This window comes from Melanerpes formicivorus, unplaced genomic scaffold (genome assembly GCF_026170545.1).
Source record: "Melanerpes formicivorus ecotype bairdi unplaced genomic scaffold, bMelFor1.0.p_v2 SCAF_12, whole genome shotgun sequence".
In the NCBI taxonomy this organism is placed as follows: Eukaryota; Metazoa; Chordata; class Aves; order Piciformes; family Picidae; genus Melanerpes; species Melanerpes formicivorus.
The window spans coordinates 1,508,882-1,529,420 of record NW_027142364.1 but is presented as its reverse complement, the minus strand read 5'-3'; the positions used below and the strand labels follow the sequence as shown (position 1 = coordinate 1,529,420).

The 20,539-nt window shown below is 51.7% G+C and overlaps 2 protein-coding genes across 3 annotated transcripts; one reads left to right on the top strand and one right to left on the bottom strand.

Moving 5' to 3' along the window:
• The first annotated feature begins 1,101 nt into the window (after positions 1–1,101).
• On the top strand, positions 1,102–20,241 carry EIF2A (eukaryotic translation initiation factor 2A). Of its 2 annotated transcripts, none has more exons than XM_068144921.1 (14): positions 1,102–1,122; positions 7,310–7,379; positions 7,684–7,758; positions 8,322–8,440; positions 9,723–9,822; positions 10,614–10,696; positions 12,657–12,730; positions 12,853–12,997; positions 13,831–13,947; positions 15,529–16,100; positions 17,631–17,747; positions 18,550–18,678; positions 19,628–19,693; positions 19,777–20,241. In XM_068144921.1, exons 2-14 carry the CDS (start codon positions 7,333–7,335, stop codon positions 19,840–19,842), a joined length of 1,710 nt encoding a protein of 569 aa, XP_068001022.1. In that variant the 5' UTR covers positions 1,102–1,122; positions 7,310–7,332; the 3' UTR covers positions 19,843–20,241. The 2 variants fall into 2 exon arrangements, with proteins under 2 accessions (XP_068001022.1, XP_068001021.1); XM_068144920.1 differs by lacking the exon at positions 1,102–1,122 and adding an exon at positions 4,884–4,988.
• SERP1 (stress associated endoplasmic reticulum protein 1) lies at positions 2,733–4,738 on the bottom strand. Its single transcript, XM_068144922.1, has 3 exons — positions 4,556–4,738; positions 4,400–4,475; positions 2,733–4,268 (listed from the first exon to the last, which is right to left on the bottom strand). Exons 1-3 carry the CDS (start codon positions 4,637–4,639, stop codon positions 4,228–4,230), a joined length of 201 nt encoding a protein of 66 aa, XP_068001023.1. The 5' UTR covers positions 4,640–4,738; the 3' UTR covers positions 2,733–4,227.
• Positions 20,242–20,539: the final 298 nt, after the last annotated feature.

Below are 20,539 nucleotides of genomic sequence, written 5' to 3'. Positions count from 1 at the left end.
TGTCGCTGCTGGAGGCACAGCAATGGGCTAGTCAGAGCCTATCTTGTCTGAAAATGAGCAAATTCACAGCGGGTTGTGGTGGAAGGTTAGACTGCAGTCGAGTGACAGCCGGGCAAATTAGTGTGAGTTTAAGCAAGCGTCGTTGTGTGTCTGTTGAGATACCTCAGTGCCTGGGGGCCATGCCAGCCTCTGCTCAGCCAGGGGCTGACCCAGAGGCTGCTGCTGTGGCCGGCGGCAGAGATAACGCTGGGTGCGAGGCTGCCTTTGCTCGGCACTGGGGGCTTCGACTGTGGACCCCTTAAATAGGGGTTAGGGAGCCCTGGATGCTCCGCGGTCCCGGGGGAATTGGACAGGGGGCAGGGCCAGGCAGCGGGCGGAGATTCCCGGCGGAGAGGATGAAGCGCCTGGTTCCACCGTGGGGTCGGGCCCGGAGCGGCTGCCACGCGGGAAGGGGCGAGGTTTGCGACCGAGCGCAGCCCGCTTCGCACGCCGGTACCCGCTGATCCGGCGGCGGGGAAACGGCAGTGGCCTCCCGCCCCACGGGGTCAGCCCGGGCCGCCCGCCGGTCTTCGTGACCTGCGAGCCGCAGCTGGGCCGAGCACGGCTCCGGTCCCGCAGGCGCTGCGGCGCGGAGCCGCCCGGCTGTGGCAGCCGCCGGCCACGGGGCGGCGCTGCGGGTAGGCAGGGGCGGAGCAGAAAGAGGGGGGGGCTAAAGGTCTGCGGCCTGCCGCTGGGCCCCGCGGAGCCCCTGGGCCTGGGTTCGGCGGGGATGAGGGCTGGAGAGACCTTTACTGCAGGGGGTTCTCTCCGGAGCGCCCGGGGAGGGCTGCAGCGTGCCCGGGTTCTTCCCCGAGGTCGATTCTCAGCTGTTCTCAGCCCCAGTGAGGCTGGCCTCCTGCTCTGCCTTTTACGCGTCTGCCACCCTCCCTGCTGCCTGCGTTCACTGTTTGCACAAGCTACAGACTTTGCGCTGCCAAGTTAATGATGGTTGCAAAAGAGGAGATACTCTTTTCCTGTAGTCATTTAACCCCCTTACAGCTCCCTAAAGCCGAGGGGTGACCTCTGCTGTGCACCCGTACGTTTACAGCTGCGTGGTTACACGTGGACGACTTCAGCTCGCAGGTCAGTTTTACCGATGGGTATTTTTCATGTCAGCAGGGGGTTGATCATTTTTGTGCCATACTCAGGTGAAGGAAAGCTCGCAGCACGGTCTCAGCAGTGGCTGGTGCTTCTTTTGAGGGGTGTGAAATAGCAGAGCTGGGACTGCATTCCCTGTGCTGCACCGGCTGCAGCGCGAGTCCTGCTGCAAGGGCAAGCTCAGGAAGGCAGGGCAGGAGAGGAGGGGCTGCCTGCCTGGGGAAGCAAAACATGTGCTCCAGGGCCCTCACAGTAAATGAAGGTGGGTTTTTTTTCCCCCTATGTTTAAAGGGAATTTCTCATCTTTCAGTGTGCCTATTGCTGCATGTCCTGTTACTTGTCACATCCCCCTGAGCCTCTCAGTCCCTGTCCTCATTGTACTGGGAGCTTGGCAGCACTGAGTAGAGGGGAGCAAGACCTCAACCTGCTTGTGACACTCTTTGTAGCCCCAGGCCTTTGCCTGCAGAACTGCTTCTACCAGTGGTTTATCTATAGCAGCTGGTCTGTAGTGGAGTTTCATGCTGCTGCTAGCAGCTCAGCTAGCCCAGTGAGTCAGCCAAGATTCAGTCCTCACCAGCCCCTACCCCACCAGCTTGTCCACAAGGCCATGACAGCAGGCTCTGCCAAAGAGGAGGTAAGCAGTGTCCTGTCCTCCACTGAGCCAGTGATCTCCTGACAGAGGGTTTGTGGGTTGCATGCTTTTTCCCATGTGTAAATCCATGGCTGCTCCCAAACATCTTCATGTCCTCTCTGTACCTAGAAGTGGTTTCCAGGAGCTTAGCTCTTAACACCTCAGGGTGGTGAGGTGGGGCAGACCAGCCTGTGGTTCCCCAGATCCTCCTGCTCACCCTTGCTGAACACAGGTGTGGCATTTGCTTTCCTACAGTTCTCAAGACTCTCTTGCAGGTGCATCCTTTTCAGGCCCCCCAGACTTGTGTATGCCTAATTTAAACGTTCCCTAACCTGAGCCCTCCTCACTACTGTGATTACCTGAGAGACCTTCACTGGGCCCTGGATTGCTGTTCCATGCTGCAGTTAGAAGCAGCTGCTGCACATTCTTTCATCTGTGCATGAGTAACTATGTGCTTCTGCTCTGAACCCAGCAGAGCTGAGCACCACCACCAGTGCACTGTGTCTGCACCACAGCATGCAGATCTACAGGTTTGACCTTCAAAGCTCACTAAAACCACTGTGAATGTTCAGGTGGCCACAGCCCTTGGTGAGGCTGCGCAAGCAGCGTCACTGCTGTGCTCTGGGAGCCAACACCTCCGTTAGCAGCAGGAACCGGTCAGACAGCTCAGGCCTCCGCTGCACCCTGGGGACTGGGGAACAGCTGGGGGTGGGGGAGTAGCCACCTGCCACTCCCCATGGGGACAGGGGAGCAGCACCAGGTCCCTTCCCAGCAAGTCCTAATGGCTCAGTGTCACCATGACACAGCTCCAGCCACCCCCAGAGTGGGTTTGCTGCAGCAACGTGGTTCCTCTCAAGGAGGAAGGGAGAGAAGCTGCGCTCGGGGTGAGGCTGCCCAGCTCAAACACACTTCCCCCCGCCCCCCCCCCGGGGCACCATTCCAGCAACCTCAAAGCGAACACAGCTGGCGTTTGGAAAGAACTTTATTTAAAACCAGAGATTATACATCCTTCCCCCCCCACCATGTACAAAACACAGGTGACCGAGGCCAGGGAACGGCTGCGGCGTGCCCCTCGCAGCGCCGGGCCCCGCCGATTCCGTACAGCACCGCGACCGCTCGTACAAAGCTCTCCTTCCTCATGGGTAACAGCCATTGCATTATCTCTACAGGAAACAATTTTCCTATTGCTTCTAACATAACCAGATTTTGTCTTCTGCTAAGAACCCCAAAGAAAAAAGAAAAGGATAACCTTCCTTTAGCCACGGTGCAGAGGAGCGGAGCGACGTCAGTCTGCCCGTTATGGCCGCAGACAGCAGGAGGCTGGCGCAAAGCCTGGGCCAGCAGCAGCAGAACACGATCAATAGCAGCATTTTCCACCGTGATCTCAAGTGACAGCTGGCTACAGGTGTAGGAGGGTGCATTTTCCTGTTCTTCTGTTTGCTTGGTGGTTTGTTAATTTTTAAGTCAGTCTCACTGAGAAGGATCATCCGTAGGGAAGCAGTTAACTACTGGGTCCATCGTTAGACAGAATCGAGCTGTAAGCAGGATTTACCTTAAATAGGATTAAATATAGATTGCAAGACCACACCACGCTCTGCAGGTGCTGCACACGAAAGCGGAACGGTCAGCAGGAAGGGCAGGGTCCCTGCACCTGCACGGAACATTCCCAAACAACATCAGCAAGTGTAGAACAGCCACCACCACCACCACCACTCGTTGAAGGTTGTCCATGAAGTATTTACAACCGGCGGCAGGCACGGGGTGGGGGGCAGTCTCCGGCCCATGTCTGTGAGATGTCACCACGGGGTGGTGTCAAGAGGCGGCTGCTGCTCCGTCGGGCCAGTTCCTAACCAACGCCGCTAATGCTACACAAACAAGCATTCCATGTTCAGTAGGACAGGAGGGACGGGACAGCTTGTGCCGTGGGAAGCGTTGGGGCACTGCCACATGCTGCAGTGGGGCTACTCTACGCGTACAGGGGACGATGCGCTTGGGTAAGCCTCAGGGAACCGCGCGGCCCAGCTGCTTCGCTATCAACATGCTTCAGGCTCCAGCCACTATAGAAACCCCGGCTTCAGACCTTAAATAAAACCATTTCTAGCTATACAGAGACTGGCACAGACCTCGGGCCGGTGCTTACAACAATGCCAACGTGGGTACAGCGGAACAGATCCACAGCGCACAGGACTGGGCACCTCACCCAATAAGTAGGTCCACGATTGTAGATCAACAATAGAACTTTATTGCTTTATACATGTGGTGCTGTTCAAGGCACTGTGGCACGGGCTAGAAAACTCGGAATGACTCCTGAAGGGACCTGGAATGCGACACGGCCGAAGCCGAGCACCGCTCCTTGGCAGCTGCTGCGACGGACCGGGGCTGGCTGGGCGCCGGCCGCGGGGAACTGTCCATGGCAGCGCTGGGGGAGGGCGCGGGGGGCCTCGCCGGCGACGGGCCCCTCACATGCCCATCCGGATGCTCTGGATGATCTGGAAGATGGCTGCAAGAGAGCAGAGGAAGGGAGCGCTCGCCGGCAGCGCCCGCAAGGGAGCCCGAGCCGTCTCCGGCGCCGGGAGGGGCAGCATCGCGGCCCAAGCCACCGCCGCGGCCCGCCCGTCCGCGCCCGCTCACCTGATCCGCAAACCACGAAGATGAACAGCGCCAGCAGCCAGGGCCCGACCGACGCCTTCTCCTCCGGGGCCGTCCTCTGCGGGCACAGCACCGCCGTCACCGCGGCCCGTCCCCCCGGCCCCGCCACCCCCGCCCCGTCCCGTCCCCCCCACGCACCGAGGTCTTGGCGACGTTCCCGCGCTGGGTAATGTTCTTGCTGTGCTTCTCGTTGGCCATGCGGATGCGCTGCTTGGCCACCATGGTGGGACCGCCGGCGGGCCCGGGCCGCCGCTCGCCGCCGCCGCTCCGCTCGCTCGGCCCCGCGCGCCACCCGCTGCCAGCGTCAGCACCGCGCGGCGCCGCCCGCCGGAAACACGCGCCGCGCGGGCGGGGCGACGCCCCCGCCGCCAACCCGCGCGCCCGGCCGCCACCGCTTCCGGGGCAGCGCGCGCCGCTGCCCGCGGACGCGCACGCGTCGCGTGACGTGTCCGCGGGCCCGCCTCGCCCCGCCAGACGTGGACGTCTCTGGGGCGGCCGCGGCGGCTCTCACCCGGAGGCGGAAGTTGGAGGCCGCGCGCCAAGATGGCGCCCCCCGCGCCGCTGCTGGCAGGTGAGTGGGAGCCAGGCGGCGGCAGGGCGAGCGCAGGGCCGCGGGCCCTGGCTGGGGCTGGTGGCGGGCGCGCGGCAGTCGAGTCCGGGTCAGGCCGGCGTGGCCCAGCGCCTTCCCCAGCGCGCGCCGCCGCGGCGTGACCGGGCCTGCGTTCCCTGGGCTCGGGCAGGGCCTCGCTGGGCCTCCTGGGCACGCTCGGCTCTTGGTACGAGGTCAGGCATACCCCTGGGGCTGCTGGACCCCGTCCCCTCTCCGGCCTCGCCGGTGGATCGCCGAAGGGCAGTGTGAAACCGTGGCTTTTAAAGCTTGCTTGTTCTTTTGGGAGGTGTTAATTGGCTGGTGTGGCCATATGGGAAGTGGTGAGAGGCTCCTGGTCACACTGCTAGAGCAGGCAGAGTGACCGAGCAGGGGCAGGGCATGTCCCTTCTGCCAGCCCGGCTTCTCTGGGACTCAGAGCAGGTGGTGGCGGCCCGGGGGAGTCGGGGCATGAGGACCGCCCCTCAGGGGCTGCTGCAAAATGGTCGCAGGAGCTCAGAGCTGCCTGAAGCACTTCCACTGTGTTTTGTGGACTCATTAAGCTGTAGGAATTATGCATTTCCCCCCACATCTGTCGTAGTGGTGCTTTCTCCAAACTAATAAACTGTTGCTTCGAAATGTTTTCCTTGTATTAACTTCCCAAGTGCTGCCAGAGAGGTGCAGTGAGGACACGTGCTGGTTAAAAGAGCATCTCCGAAGAGCAGCGTGAGGATGCTGCTGTCACCCAGGCAGTGCTGTGTCCTTTAATGTGGCTCCAGCTGAGTGGGAGTGGGGCCACTTTCCTGTCAGACCTCACTGCCCTGCTGGCAATGCCACAGCTGCAGAAGCTGCAGCCTGACCCAGGGCAGGCCTTGCTCTCTTGAGGCTTGGTTGACATGAAAAACCTGGCACCTCAGTAGGCAGCTTTGGTGTCCCAAGAAATGACATAAAACACAGCTAATGCTGCTTAATAATTGCCCAGTGGTGGTTTTAGCTTTGAGTTCTAACAGAGCTGCATGAAAAAAATGTGGTTTGTTCTCTAGTGATTCAAGCTGCATGGTTTTGCCTCAGTCTGCCTTTTTTCCTTGTTTATTTTCTACTGCCATAAGCTTGGCAATGTCTGTGGAAAGAATGAAGCTTGCCATGCATTTCATATATTGATATTTATCCCATGTCTTCTGTTTTTCAAGTTGAATTTCAGTATTGAAACTAACACTAGGGCAAACCCTGGCTCAGCAGAAAAAGAAATCAGTCCCAGATAATCTTTCTGTGTTAGATGTTCCTCCTGTGCTTAGGCAGCTAATCCTCGCTTCAGGGAGGAGCCAGGCAGCCTCTTTCAGCTCCACTGTGCAGGACTCATGTGCAGGTTTTGCAGTGGTGAAGAATTTTCAGCTTCTGCAAGGTGGGCTTCATGGAAGTGCCTCCTGCAGCAGGGCCAGGAGCTGAGGATTGTGCCAGAAGAAGTGGAGAGCAGGGTGCATGGCTGTGGGAATGCTGGGGCTGGCAGCAGCTGTCCCACTTCAGTCCTTTGCTCCAGACAGGTGTGAGCTGGTTGCTGTTGTGTCTGCAGAGGTGTACAGCAAATTGGTGCCTCAGCTGCCTGTGTGTTGTGTCAGAGCTTCTGGGGTGGATCAGCTCAGCTCCTTCACATGTCCAGAGAAGGGCCCTGAGGATGATTAGAAGGCTGGAGCTCCTCTCCTGTGAGGACAGACTGAGGGAGTTGGGGTTGTTCAGTCTGGAGAAGAGAGGGCTCTGAAGAGACCTAATTGTGGTCTTCCAGTATCTGAAGGGGGTACAAGAAAGCTGGGCAGGGACTTTTGAGGCTGTCAGGGAATGATAGGACTGGGGGGAATGGAAAAAACTAGAAATGGGTAGATTCAGATTGGATGTTGGGAGGAAATTCTTCCTCCTGAGGGTGGTGAGAGCCTGGCACAGGTTGCCCAGGGAGGTGGTGGAACCCTCATGACTGGAGGTGTTTGCAGCCAGGCTGGATGTGGCTGTGAGCAACCTGCTGTGGTGTGAGGTGTCCCTGCCCATGGCAGGGAGGTTGGAACTGGCTGATCCTTAAGGTCCCTTCCAACCCTGACAATTCTATGATTCACCATCTTGTGCTGCCTCAGATGAAGGCAGGAGCCTCAGCACTGTTGTGCTCTGAGTTGCATCCCTTTCTTTTTCACTCTGAAATGCAAGCAGGGGGAAAAATGTGCCTGCAGATCTCAAGGTTTCACTCATTAGAAAATGGAGATCTTTTGCTTGTGGATGACTTTCTGAGTTAGAAATGAGTAGCTGTTTGTTTCCTCTTGCAGTGAGAGGATCTGAAGGGCTGTATATGGTGAACGGGCCCCCCAGCTTCACAGAGAGCACAGCGTTTCAGAGGTACTGTTCTTGACACTCTTCCTGGTCTCTTGCACAAGAAAAGTCATTTCCTAAAAGGTAGAGAATTTAAAAAAATAACCATAAAAATGGAAGTGAAGTTTTACTTACCTGCCAGTAGTTCAGCTAGTGGCTGGGTGTGAAGGCTTGCCACTCACCCCCCTTGTGACTGCCGAGGTGGCGATCACTGAATGCCCCCATGGGGAGGTGATTGCACTGCTCCAGAGTGCTGCTCAGCAGGAAAACTGATCTTGTTGCTGCTTCATTTTGGCTGTTTGGATTCTGATGTGCACTCCTCATTCCTTAGGGACTCTGGGAAAAACTGCAAGGCTGTTGCTTTCAGCAAGGACGGCTCCCTCTTTGCCTGGTGCAACGGAGAGAAGTTGGTGCATTTTATGATACTGATCATTTAGTTTGTATGAAATAAACTCCTCAGTTGTGCCCCATTTACCCTTCTTGGCTGTTGCCAAGTGGCAAATTGTTCCTGCCCTGCTAGGCCTCTGTGTTGGGGCTGTCCTCCTTCCATTTGAGGCTGTCAGGGAATGATAGGTCTGGGGGGAATGGAAAAACCTAGAAATGGGTAGATTCAGATTGGATGTTAGGAAGAAGCTCTTCCCTATGAGGGTGGTGAGAGACTGGCACAGGTTGCCCAGAGAGGTGGTGGAAGCCTCCTGCCTGGAGGTGTTTGCAGCCAGGCTGGATGTGGCTGTGAGCAACCTGCTGTGGTGTGAGGTGTCCCTGCCCATGGCAGGGGGCTTGGAACTGGCTGATCCTTGAGGTCACTTCCAACCCTGACAATTGTGTGATTCTGAAACCTCTGCTGATTTTGTTACACTGGCCACACTGGAGGCAGATTGGAGGAGTCAAGTTAGGTGAAAAGTTTTCCTTGGCTATTAATTAATGATTCTAAGAATGTTTTATTGAAACGGCATCTTCTGCTTCCAGAGTAAATATTGTTAATGTCACCAATGCTGGGTTCCTGTGTTCCCTTGATCTTCCAAAGGCAGTATGCCTTGAATTCTCACCAAAGAACAACATCCTGGTAACGTGGCAGGCCTACGCAAGTGAGTACTGGGCCAGCTGTGAGGGCGCATGGGGTGTGTTTCAGCTGGGGCTGCAGGCTCTGCACTGCCTGCTGTGTCCCTGCAGCACAAAGAGTGTGCAGATGATCTGTGTGATCAAGGATACAATGGAGGGAGGGATGTCATCTCCTGAAAGCATCTGGTATTTTAAACTGGAGCAGGGGAGATTTAGGTTGGACATAAGGAAGAAGCTCTTTGCAGTGAGAGTGGTTGAGGCCCCATCCTTGGAAACATTCAAGGTCAAACTGGACAGGGCTCTGGGCAGCTTGATCTAATTGAAGCCCCTGCTCACCTTTGTGGGTCCCTTCCAACCCCATGCACTCTGTGATCCTGTCTTGACTGTTCCCACACCACATCAGAGTGCACATACTGACAATCACTGCATTAATAAATCACTTGCTGCTGAAAATTGCTAACTGGTTTTAGTGCAGAGTCTGTTTGAGCAAGGTGCACTTTGTGCAGCTGAGAGGAAAATTGCCTCAGAGCAATCATGTCCTCCCCATGGCATCACTGACTTGAGCATTCCCCATTGTCCAGAGGGCTTTTTTCTCTCCTGTGCTTCTCTGTGGAGTTTGTGTTCCTGCTATAGATGCAGCCCTAGTCTCCTCAAAGCTGATGGCAGAAGCAGATGCTGTCACTGCTCTGTTGGGCAGAAGGAGCTGGCCAGAGGCTGGGTGTGTGGGAAGGGGTCTGGGATGGGTTAAAGGGCAAGAGAAGGCAGCACAAGGGACAGAACTGGTGCCAGGTGTGGGCTGGTAGAGAACTGCTGAGAAGTCTGTTCTGAACCAGTCTAGAAACAGGCAGGCTGTGGTATCCAAAGTGGGTAGGAGGGAACAGAGAGCTTCAAACTGGTGCAGCCATTCTGCATGGCTTGCAGATAGAGCTGTGATGGACAAAGTGCTTAGCATTCTTCTGAGAACAAAGTGTAGGAGTGCAGAACATACCTTCACTGGCCACCAAGAGACTGGCCTCTGGATGGGGTTTAAAAATATGCCTTAAGAAAGCTGTCCTGGTGTTGGTGGTCCTGGTCTTGCAATGGCAGTAGAGACCTTCCACTCCCAAACGTTCTTTCTGCTGGCTGAAGGGCTGTGGGAAGTCTGTGCTAACAGTGACACAGCCAGCAGGCTAGGGCTCAGTCCCTCAGGAGGTGGAGTGCTCTTGTCAGAAGTTAGTGCATGTTTGGTTGCTTGCAGAGGTGGGATGTGGTCATGGTGAGGCAGAGTTGCCCCCAGGACCAGTGCTGTGTCCTGTGCTTTCCTTGCAGCTGGTAAAGATGGCACAGCAGGGACGCCCAACCTGCAGCTCCACGACGTGAAAACTGGGAAGTGCTTGAAGTCTTTCATCCAGAAAAAGATGCAGAACTGGTAAATAACACTTGCAGATGCTAATTGTTCCCAAAAGAAATGTGATTTCCAAAAGCTGATCCAGGTAAATAAAGCTTTGGATGTGGTGGTGGCTTTCCAAACACTGCCTGCTGTTAGCTGAAAGCAAGGGTCTGCTTCTAGGTCTCTTTGTAGTTAGTGCTAGCTGCCTGTTCTCAGGATAAATTCACTGTTCCACACCACAGAGAAAGCTGGAGAGACAACAGCTGAGCTGTTGTGTGGGCTTTGCTCTGCAGGTCTCATTACTCTATCTGAAACATGTCAGGATCAGGGGGTTGGAGCACCCCTGCTTTGAGGACAGGCTGAGGGAACTGGGGTTGTTCAGCCTGGAGAAGAGAAGGCTCTGGGGAGACCTAATAGCAGCCTTCCAGTACCTGAAGGGGGCCTGCAAGAAAGCTGCAGAGGGACTGTTTACAAAGGTCTGCAGTGACAGGATGAGGGGAAGTGGCTTGAAATTAGAAAAGAGGATATTCAGATTGGATATTAGGAGGAAGCTCTTTACCATGAGGCTGGTAGAACACTGAAGCAGGCTGCCCAGGGAGGTGGTTGAGGCTCCTTCCCTGGATAGATTCAAGGTCAGGCTCAACAAGGCTCTGAGCAACCTGATCTAGTGGAGGATGTCCCTGCTAGCTGCAGGGGGGACAGACTAGGGGAACCATCCTATGATTCTCTGAACTTGCTTGGCTTTGCAAACAGAGGGAGAAAAACCCCTAGAGTGCTCAGGATGAGCATCATTCAATGTTCCTGTCTTTTTTTTTCCCCTTTGAACATAGGTGTCCTTGCTGGGCAGATGATGAAAGCATTTGTGCCAGGAATGTGAACAATGAAGTGCACTTCTTTGAAAACAACAACTTTGGTACACAACATTCATTTCATTGCATTCTCTTCCAGAGACCCTTCTTTGGGTGGAGCTTTTTCATGTTGGGATTCTTGTCTCATTTCTTCTTGCTTGGTTGGTTTTTGGGGTTGGGGGTTTTTTTAATTTGAAAAGTTGCCTGCATTTTATTCAGGCTTGGAATTCAGAATCATTCTGTGTTAATCAGTGTGGGGGGTTTGGAGAAGTGTTTTCACTTTGTTGTGTATCTCTTCAGGGACTTTACAGTATGGAAAGCATCTTGATTTCCACTTAAAGAGGCCTCATTTAGAGAGAGACAGGAAATTGTCAGTGGGGAATGTGATCTGTGATGGTGTGAACTCTCTGAAAGAGCTACTGAAAAAATGGCTCATGAGGAAATGATGGCAAAAATCAAGTTGTGAAGCTAGAGCTTTTTGCTTTTGTGTAGTTCAAGGAGATTTAACTACTAGTGGTAGAAGATCTGGAGTCAACAGAGGTTGGAAAGGGAAGATCATGAATTAGGGCAAAAATTTAGAGGAAGGGGAAAAGGACCTAGGGCCAAAATTTAAGGGAAGATCAAAAGGAATTAGGAAAAAAAATTAAAGGAAGGTGAAAAGGACTTAGGGCCAAAATTCAAGGGGAGGTCAAAAGGACTTAGGGCCAAAATTCAAGGGGAGGTCAAAAGGACTTAGGGCCAGAATTCAAGGGGAGGTCAAAAGGACTTAGGGCCAGAATTTAAGGGGAGGTCAAAAGGACTTGTGGCCAAAATTTAAGGGGAGGTCAAAAGGACTTAGGGCCAGAATTTAAGGGGAGGTCAAAAGGACTTGTGGCCAAAATTTAAGGGGAGGTCAAAAGGACTTAGGGCCAGAATTTAAGGGGAGGTCAAAAGGACTTGTGGCCAAAATTTAAGGGGAGGTCAAAAGGACTTGTGGCCAAAATTTAAGGGGAGGTCAAAAGGAATTAGGGCAACAAATTAAAGGAATAAAACTGAGGGGATTTGGTGGTGTAGATTTGGAGGTTTTTGTTTCACAGATAAAGCTGATAGAAGAATTATTCTGGGAGCTGATAATACAGGCTATGAGATGGAATTCTCTGAGGATTAGTCCTGTTGATGTCAATGGAGCCACACTTGAGAGGCACAGAATGACTGTCCCAGGCCAAGGTCTGCTGCTCAGCACAGGCTTCCTTGCTGGAACGAGGTGGTCTCAGGCTCACAGGATGTTAGGGGTTGGAAGGGACCTCTGGAGATCTTTGGGTCCAACCCCCCTGCCAGAGCAGGGCCATAGAATCCAGCACAGGTCACACAGGAACTCATCCAGATGGGGCTGGAAAGTCTCCAGAAAAGGAGACTCCACAACCTCCCTGGGCAGCCTGCTCCAGTGTTCTATGACCCTCACAGTGAAGAAGTTCCTCCTCATGTTGAGGTGGAACCTCCTGTGCTGGAGTTTATATCCATTGCTTCTTGTGCTAGTGGTGGGTTGCTGCTGCTGTTGAATGCATTGAAGATGCATTTCCTGTAAGTTGTTTGTGTGAAGGGGAAATGTCCAGCCCAGAACAGGCCATAAGGAACACTCACTCAGGAAGGGTCACCCAAGGAAGCTGTGAGGGGAAATCCCTGTCTTTGTGTAATGGTGTGTGTTATCTGAGTGTGACACATGATGAGGTCAGCACAGATAAGATGGAGAACACTCTGCCCTGCCTAAAACGAGCTGTATTCACCTGGGGCTCAGCAACTTCCTTGCTGTTTGAGCTTCCAAACACTAAATGCTGGATTTCAGACTTAGGCTTGGTTCAGGCTGGCTTTGTGAATAAAAGATGGGACGAGGTGGGCAAGTAGTAACTGTTCACCTAGTAAAAGAAATCCTTTATCATTATCTAGAGTGTTGTATATTGCCCATGGTAAAGACCCATAAAAAGGTCCACAGCTGAGTACTCCAGGCTCAGTGGTTTGTCACTGATGTCATATCTTTTTTTGTTGCAGATACTATTGCCAATAAACTGCACTTACAGAAGGTTAATGACTTCGTGTTATCTCCAGGAGTGCAGCCAACCAAGGTACTCCTGGTGGTGTTTCCTTTCAGAGGATTGCTGTCATTTTAGTGCAGAGTCCTAGCAGTGAATCAGCCCTGTGCTAGCAGGAACATGCTCAGCAGGAAAGCTTTGGTGCTCTGTTCCAGGTGGCTGTGTACGTGCCGGGCAGCAAAGGTGCTCCGTCCTTCGTCAGGCTCTACCAGTACCCCAACTTCGGTGGCCCTCAGTCTGCACTGGCCAACAAAAGCTTCTTTAAAGCTGACAAGGTGACAATGCTGTGGAACAAGAAAGGTATTAACAGCTGTATGGTCAGACTCCTATAATCCATGCATGTGGGATGCACCACTTGTGCTGTGTGTTTAACTTGCATGCACCTATACAGACTGAAAGGAGCCAGCAATGCCCACACAGTGTGAAGGTTACAATTCCTGTGCTCACTTCCAGGGTTTTGTGCATGGTAATGGAGAATATTCCACTTGTTGGTACATTTTGCAGCTGAATAGCAAATTTAATGCTGCATTCTGTGATGACAGTGTATTTAGTCTGCAAACATAAGATTCTAACTGAGCATAAACTGGTATCAGTCTGTAAAATCACACATGGAGCCAAATCGCAGCCCAGTCACACTTGGGCTGGCTTGCACTATCCTCTGGCTTCTTTGCTCTCTGTTAGCAATGAACTGTTTCATAGTCATCTTGAAACAAACATTTTACTCCAGCCCCTAGTGTTTGGAACACAGGGAAGGTGTGAGACATGCAGAAGCCACACGTGAGCACACAAAGAGATGTACAGGCAAAAGCATTTTGCTCGAGGACTGATGGGGATGCTTGGTCCATGCCTTAGTTGGATGAATATCTTTATGGCTGCAGAAAGTATATTCACTTTCCTGTGACTCAGTGCTGAATGAACAGACTTAGCTTACACTTTCCATCTGAGAAAGGAAGATGTTAATTTCATTTGGGCTAAGGCTTAGGAGAAATCCAGTCTGGAAGAGAATAACAACAGCACCGCTGCACAGGCAACTATAATTCATAAAGCAACATCTCTTTGTGGTGGTAGCTTGTGAAGCAGTTCATACACTCTGCAGGAACTGTACTGAACTAAATGTCTGTCTCTTCTGCCAGCCACTGCTGTGCTGGTGATAGCCAGTACAGAGGTGGATAAAACAGGGGCTTCCTACTACGGGGAGCAGACTCTGCACTACATTGCCACGAACGGGGAGAGCGCCGTCGTGCAGCTGCGTAAGTACCTCTGGGCTTCTGCACTCTATTGTAGCTCTCAAGAGTGGGAATTGCAGCTTCAGCAGCTGCAGGTTCAGCAGCAGGTTGAGGGTGGGGGAGTTTATTAGTGTAATGAAGTAATCCTCAGAAGGAAAAATGAGCTACTCAGCTCTCACAATTCCCTTCCTGTGCACCTGAACACCCTCACAAGCAAATTATTTGCATAGATCAACTGAAAAGATGTGCTCTCTGCCACTGCCATTCAGGTGACAACTGTACCAAAGAGGACAAGGGAACTCAGCTATAAACAAACCCCAACCCCAGCCAAAAATCATCTTACTTCATATTAAAACCAATTCTCGTGAGAGCTGCTTGGAGAGCAGCCAGGCAGAAAGGGACTTGGGGGTGCTGGTAGGTAGTAGGCTGAACATGAGCCAGCAGTGTGCCCAGGTGGCCAAGGTGGCCAATGGCTTCCTGGCCTGGATCAGGAATAGTGTGGCCAGCAGGACCAGGGAGGTTATTCTACCCCTGTACTCAGCACTGGTTAGGCCACACCTGGAGTACTGTGTCCAGTTCTGGGCCCCTCAATTCAAGAGAGATGTTGAGGTACTGGAATGTGTCCAGACAAGGGCCTGGAGGAGGCTCAGGGGAGACCTTCTTGCTCTCTACAACTCCCTAAAGGGAGGTTGTAGCCAGGTGGGGGTTGGTCTCTTCTCCCAGGCAACTAGCACCAGAACAAGAGGACACAGTCTCAAGTTGTGCCAGGGGAGGTTCAGGCTGGATGGCAGGAAGAAATTCTTCACAGAGAGAATGATTTGCCATTGGAATGTGCTGCCCAGGGAGGTGGTGGAGATCTTCAGGAAAAGCCTGGATGAGGCACTCAGTGCCATGGTCTAGCTGATTGGATAGGGCTGGATGATAGGTTGGACTGGATGATCTTGGAGGTCTCTTCCAACCTGATTGGTTCTATGAATTCATCATTCTTCAGTATCTCCCTAATGTTCTAACCCCCAGGATAACTTCTGCCAACATCAAGGTTTAATCATAATGTGCAAAACCTTCTTTGTGTGCTCTCTCCCACTTTCAAACCTGCCTCGTGAAATACCATACCAGAGCTTGGTCCCAAAACCAGTTTAGACAAAGTGTTTCATATCTCTGCAAAGCTGAGTGGTGCAGTGTTTCTAAACCCCAGGAGTTAGCATCCAGCTGGTATAAAACTCCTGTTTTTGCAGGTTTCCAGTGGGGCAGTTTGAGAAGGTCCTGAGAGCTCATTCTTGAGTAAGGAGGAAAAAGTAAAACAACAACAACAACAAAAGAATTTTATCTTTTTTTTTTAATACACACACACAAAAAAAAGCTTAAAGTGCTGATGCTGACCCCACAGAGGTAATTTGGAATGGCTGCAGTTAATGTTGCAAACCCTAACTAACATCAGCAGAAGGCAAAATGCTCTTTCTGCCTCCGTTCTTGCTAGCAGAATGAATTTCGCTGTCGGTAATTGATGCTCCCAAGCACCGTTGACTCTTTTGTTGTCTTCTTGTTGCTTGTACTCCGAGGACACAACCTCCTAACAACAGCTGCACGTTTTCCTTTTCCTTTTAGCAAAAAATGGTCCTATCTATGATGTTGTTTGGAACCCCAATTCTGTCGAGTTTTGTGCTGTGTATGGTTTTATGCCTGCCAAAGCCACAGTTTTTAACCTGAAATGTGACCCTGTGTTTGATTTTGGAACCGGCCCTCGCAACGCTGCTTACTACAGCCCCCAGGGACACATCCTGGTGCTGGCAGGGTTTGGGAACCTGAGGGGGCAGATGGAGGTGTGGGACGTTAAGAACTACAAGCTCATCTCCAAGCCGGTGGCCTCGGACTCGACCTACTTCGCCTGGTGTCCCGACGGGGAGCACATCGTGACGGCCACCTGCGCCCCGCGGCTGCGCGTCGGCAACGGCTACAAGATCTGGCACTACACCGGCTCCCTGCTGCACACCTACCAGGTGCCATCCAACGAGGAGATGTGGCAGGTCTTCTGGCAGCCCTTCCTGGAGGGGGTGTTCCCAGTGAAAGCTATCAAATACCAGGCGGTGCCCAGCGAACTGTCCAGCGCCGAGCCCAAGCCTGCCCAGGCCTACAGACCTCCGGCCCTGAGAAACAAACCTGTGACGAGTTCCAAGCTTGTAAGTGGGCAGCTGAAGCTGTTCTGTTCCCTTGCCTTGCCCCCATGGGCTTAATGAGAGGTGTTAGTAGAGGGGTGGGTCTGACAGCAGCATTGTGGGGTGCTTAGGGGGCTCGCCCTGAAGATCCATTGCTCACTTTTTGCTGAAACTGACGTTTCCCAGCACTCCTTTCACAGTCACTTGCAGACTCTAAAGGGGCTCTCTACAGCCTGCAAGGAGCAGAAACCTGCAGGGTGGATTTGTGCTCAAATTGGATACTTGAGGTAGAAGCCTTTGCTATGGGTGGCACAAGTTACCAGTCCAAACCCAGCCTGGCAGCAAGACAAACTGGCTCCCAACACCTTTTGCTTCTCTCCTCTCTGCCTCTCTCTCCTCTCTGCCTCTCTCTCCTCTCTGCCTCTCTCTCCTCTCTGCCTCTCTCTCCTCTCTGCCTCTCTCTCCTCTCTGCCTCTCTCTCCTCTCTGCCTCTCTCTCCTCTCTGCCTCTCTCTCCTCTCTGCCTCTCTCTCCTCTCTGCCTCTCTCTCCTCTCTGCCTCTCTCTCCTCTCTGCCTCTCTCTCCTCTCTGCCTCTCTCTCCTCTCTGCCTCTCTCTCCTCTCTGCCTCTCTCTCCTCTCTGCCTCTCTCTCCTCTCTGCCTCTCTCTCCTCTCTGCCTCTCTCTCCTCTCTGCCTCTCTCCTCTCTGCCTCTCTCTCCTCTCTGCCTCTCTCTCCTCTCTGCCTCTCTCTCCTCTCTGCCTCTCTCTCCTCTCTGCCTCTCTCTCCTCTCTGCCTCTCTCTCCTCTCTGCCTCTCTCTCCTCTCTGCCTCTCTCTCCTCTCTGCCTCTCTCTCCTCTCTGCCTCTCTCTCCTCTCTGCCTCTCTCTCCTCTCTGCCTCTCTCTCCTCTCTGCCTCTCTCTCCTCTTTATATTATTTTTATTTATTTTTAGTTTATATTTTTCCTTTTGTTTCATTTTCCTTTTTCTCTTTTCTCCTCTTTGTTTCCTTTTTCTATTTTTCTCTATTTTTTCTTTTTTCCCTCCTTTTTTGGTTTTTTCCTTCCTTACTCCCCTGTTTCCTTCCTTTCCCCCCAGAAGGAGATTTTGTTGTTAGCAAATGAGCTGCAGTTCAAGCAGGTCTCAGAGCAGTGACCTACTTATTTAATTAGGGTTTTCTCTGCAAGTTTTTAAAGTAGGCTGAGCAGCAACTAATTGCATTTAACAATTGCACCCTTGATGTGGAAACCTTAGAGAGTTTGGGTCTGAACTCTGTGCTTTTGAAGGAAAGGCTGCTGCTGGGTCATTTTGAATCTGTTAATCCTGCTAGGTAGCAGAGGAAAAATGCATTGGACTTGGTGATCCTGAGGGTCTTTTTCAACCTTTCCCCCCTCCCCCTTTTCTTTTTCCTCCCTAATCCTTTCTAATACATTTTTCTGTTGTTTTAAGTTGGTTTAGGGGTTCACTGTTTGGTTTGGATGTTGGGGTTTTTTTGTACTAACCCACTTGCCAACATGGAATATGAGTTTCCTAACTGGTAGTCTTGCATCTCCTGCAGCATGAGGATGAGCCGCCTCAGAACATGAAACCTCAGTCTGGAAGCAGTGATAAACCTCTCTCTAAAACAGCTCTCAAGAATCAGAGGAAACATGAAGCCAAGAAAGCTGCTAAACAGGTACTGCAGGAGCAGCTCTTCCAGGGTTAATTAGTTTTCACAGATGCAACTTATCAGTCTCAAAGCAGTGGCCAGCAGCTCAGAGTGCTGCACACCTCTCGCGCATTTCACGTGGGCTAAAGTAGCTACAGAAGGAGTTGTGATGATTTGGTGAATGTCAGCTAAAAATCAGTGTTAGGGCTCAGTAATTCTGACTTTCCCCCTTTGGATAATATGTTCAGATATTTCAGTGTTGGGTGAGAGGTAACAGACTTGCTGCTTGGGTGTGTGTCCCCACAGCAGGTTGGGGCTGAAGCATGTTACCAGGGCAGGCCAAAGACTGGTCTGTGTCACCTCTTTGCTTGTTGTTCTGTGGCTAGGTAGGTAAGAATCACCTTCTGGCATTAGCCTTCCACGTTCTGCAAACTCCTGAAGCAGTGACCTCTTCAAGTAAGGTTTTTTAATGCCTTTAATGCTTTCAGCCCTTTCTTTTCCACTTCAGAGACAAAAGCCCACCACTCTACTTTATAAAATCCTTGTGTATGAGTTTGTTGTCATCCTTGCTGATGTTTCCCTGTGCTATGTGTGGCTGGTGTCTCGAGGAAGTAGAGATGAAACAAGAAAGAGCCTGTGAGCTGTTTCAGAGACCCCTTTTGTCATGGGAAGTGCAGCACTTCACAGCTTGGCACTTACATTTTGGAGTACACCAAGTGAGCCAGTGAGAGCAGGAATATTAAATGGATCCTTTCAGGTGATGAAAGGAAATTTTCAGTCCCTTTGCAGTCAAAGATACTCTCTAGATAAGGTCTCTGTTTGCCTGCAGGAGGCCCGAGCTGATGCAAACCAGGAACCCACACAGCCATCAGCACCGCAGAGCGCACCGCGGAGCACCGTGCCTGCCGTTACCTCGGGAGATCCTGAGGTTGACAAGAAGATAAAGAACTTAAAAAAGGTGAGTGGATTATTTCCTAACAGCAGATTTGTCTAAGAGAATGGTCTGTAAGGTCTGTTCTGACTTGCAAGGCGACTTCAGCTCAGTGGGACAGCATTTAACTGAGGTGGTGGTTCCCTCAGTTTGTAAGCCAGCCTTCCCTTGCTTTTCCATCTGGTGAAACAGCAGAAGTCATCCTTTCCAACCCCAAACATTCTATCATCACTTGCCAGGACTCCTAAGGATCTCACCATAGTGTCTAGACAGGGTAGAAACCTCTGTCAGGCACACAGGAGGGCACTACAGTCTGCTGTTGTGGGCGTTGTATGTGCAGCCAGTTCCACAGCTGAAGGTACAGCTCAAAGGAGTTCACCCTCACAAAGGAGCCATGTGGGCTGCTGGGTTGTTGGACCTTGGACCTTAGAAAGATCATGCAGTGTGGCTTTGTTTTATTCCCTAACCTCTAAATGGTAGAGTGTGAAGTTTACTGCCAGTCTTGGAAATTCTTGGATTAAGTAATTCCAGAATGGAAGTTGTTTGGTTCAGACTAGAGAATCCTTCTCCTTTCTTCATAATCCATCAGGGCCTGTTTTCCTCTTGGCTGCCTCCTGCTTCTCACAGTCTCTAGATTAATATTCCAGGCTTTCTGAGGAAAATGTGTGGTGAGGAGGGATAGAGTGAAGGAGTTACTCTGAGTTAGCTCTAGCCCTTCAGTGAGATTGTGCCTTGTGTTTGTTTCAGAGAACAAAGAGTGCTTCTGTTCTTGGAAATAGATGTCTTTTATTGGTGGGAAATTGTGAACTGAGTTTCTGGAGATGCTGAAATGAAATGAGCTTTCCATGCTGAGGCCTTAACTCAGGCAATTGCAAATGCAGGCACTTCTAAGACTAGTTTTGTTTTGGGTTTTTTTTCTCCTGTTTTTGCTTACCAATATTTTTTTGTTAGCATGTTGGTTTGGTTTGTTTTACAGAAACTAAAGGCAATCGAGCAGCTGAAAGAACAGGCAGCTGCTGGCAAACAGCTAGAGAAGAATCAGGTAATGCGAAAACCTCTGCAGTTTATTCAAGTTTCCTTTATAATAAGCTCCACCTGTGACATCCTTGTGCTTTCTTCTTCCAGTTGGAGAAGATACAGAAAGAAACTGCTCTCCTCCAGGAACTGGAAGACCTAGAGCTGGGTCTTTAAAACTCCATGGAAATCCAGTGCCAAGTTAACACACAAAGCTCACCAGAAACCGAGTTGGTATTAACTTAAAGGTAATAGTATGTTTCAGCAGATGGCTCGAGGATGCAGAAGTCCACAGATTTGCTGCACATCTGCCTTTTGAAAAGCTTTCCTGAAGATTGGTTACCCTGTAAAGGAGAAATGAGTGCCTGGGCAGCCATCCCCTTCTGCTGCTTGTTCGGAGCAGGGCATGCTGCCTAGAAACAGGGAGATGCCTGTGGCTTGATCTTTTTCTTTGTGTGAGGAAGGAGGTGCTGAGTTTACCTGTTTCATAGCTTTATTATATTTAAAAAAAGATGTGATCTTTATGCAATAATAGGATGTAGATAAAAATAAAGAGCATTTAATAGTTAAAAAAGAAATATTCAAAGTGGATTTGTTTTTCCTGTTGCAAGGGCAGAGCTTTGTAAATAAGCAGGTCACCAATAGTTCAAAGCAAAGCCAAAAGGGAGGTTTCAGCACCTGCAGCTGCCGTGGTGACCCTGGCCAGTGTTTTACGTTGATTTTTAGTTCCCATTTTCCTTCTTCCTGAGCCCTTTTTGCGTGACCGTTAAGACCGCAGAGCCCAGGACGGTGGGTGGGGAGAGGTGGGGGAGCTGTGCTGTTGAACCCCGGCTGCCCGGCCGCCAGGGCCCCGCGGTGCTCCCGGACCCCACCA

Bases quoted from the DNA above. Each gene is read 5' to 3' on its own strand.
- SERP1 (XM_068144922.1), bottom strand. From the start codon at position 4,639: ATGGTGGCCAAGCAGCGCATCCGCATGGCCAACGAGAAGCACAGCAAG. The intron at 4,476-4,555 runs GTGCGTGGGGGG...CTGTGCCCGCAG, and splicing joins GGAACGTCGCCAAGACCTCG to AGGACGGCCCCGGAGGAGAA. The intron at 4,269-4,399 runs GTGAGCGGGCGC...GCTCTCTTGCAG, and splicing joins CTTCGTGGTTTGCGGATCAG to CCATCTTCCAGATCATCCAG.
- EIF2A (XM_068144920.1), top strand. From the start codon at position 4,961: ATGGCGCCCCCCGCGCCGCTGCTGGCAG. The intron at 7,759-8,321 runs GTTGGTGCATTT...TTCTGCTTCCAG, and splicing joins GCCTGGTGCAACGGAGAGAA to AGTAAATATTGTTAATGTCA. The intron at 12,998-13,830 runs GTATTAACAGCT...CTCTTCTGCCAG, and splicing joins AATGCTGTGGAACAAGAAAG to CCACTGCTGTGCTGGTGATA.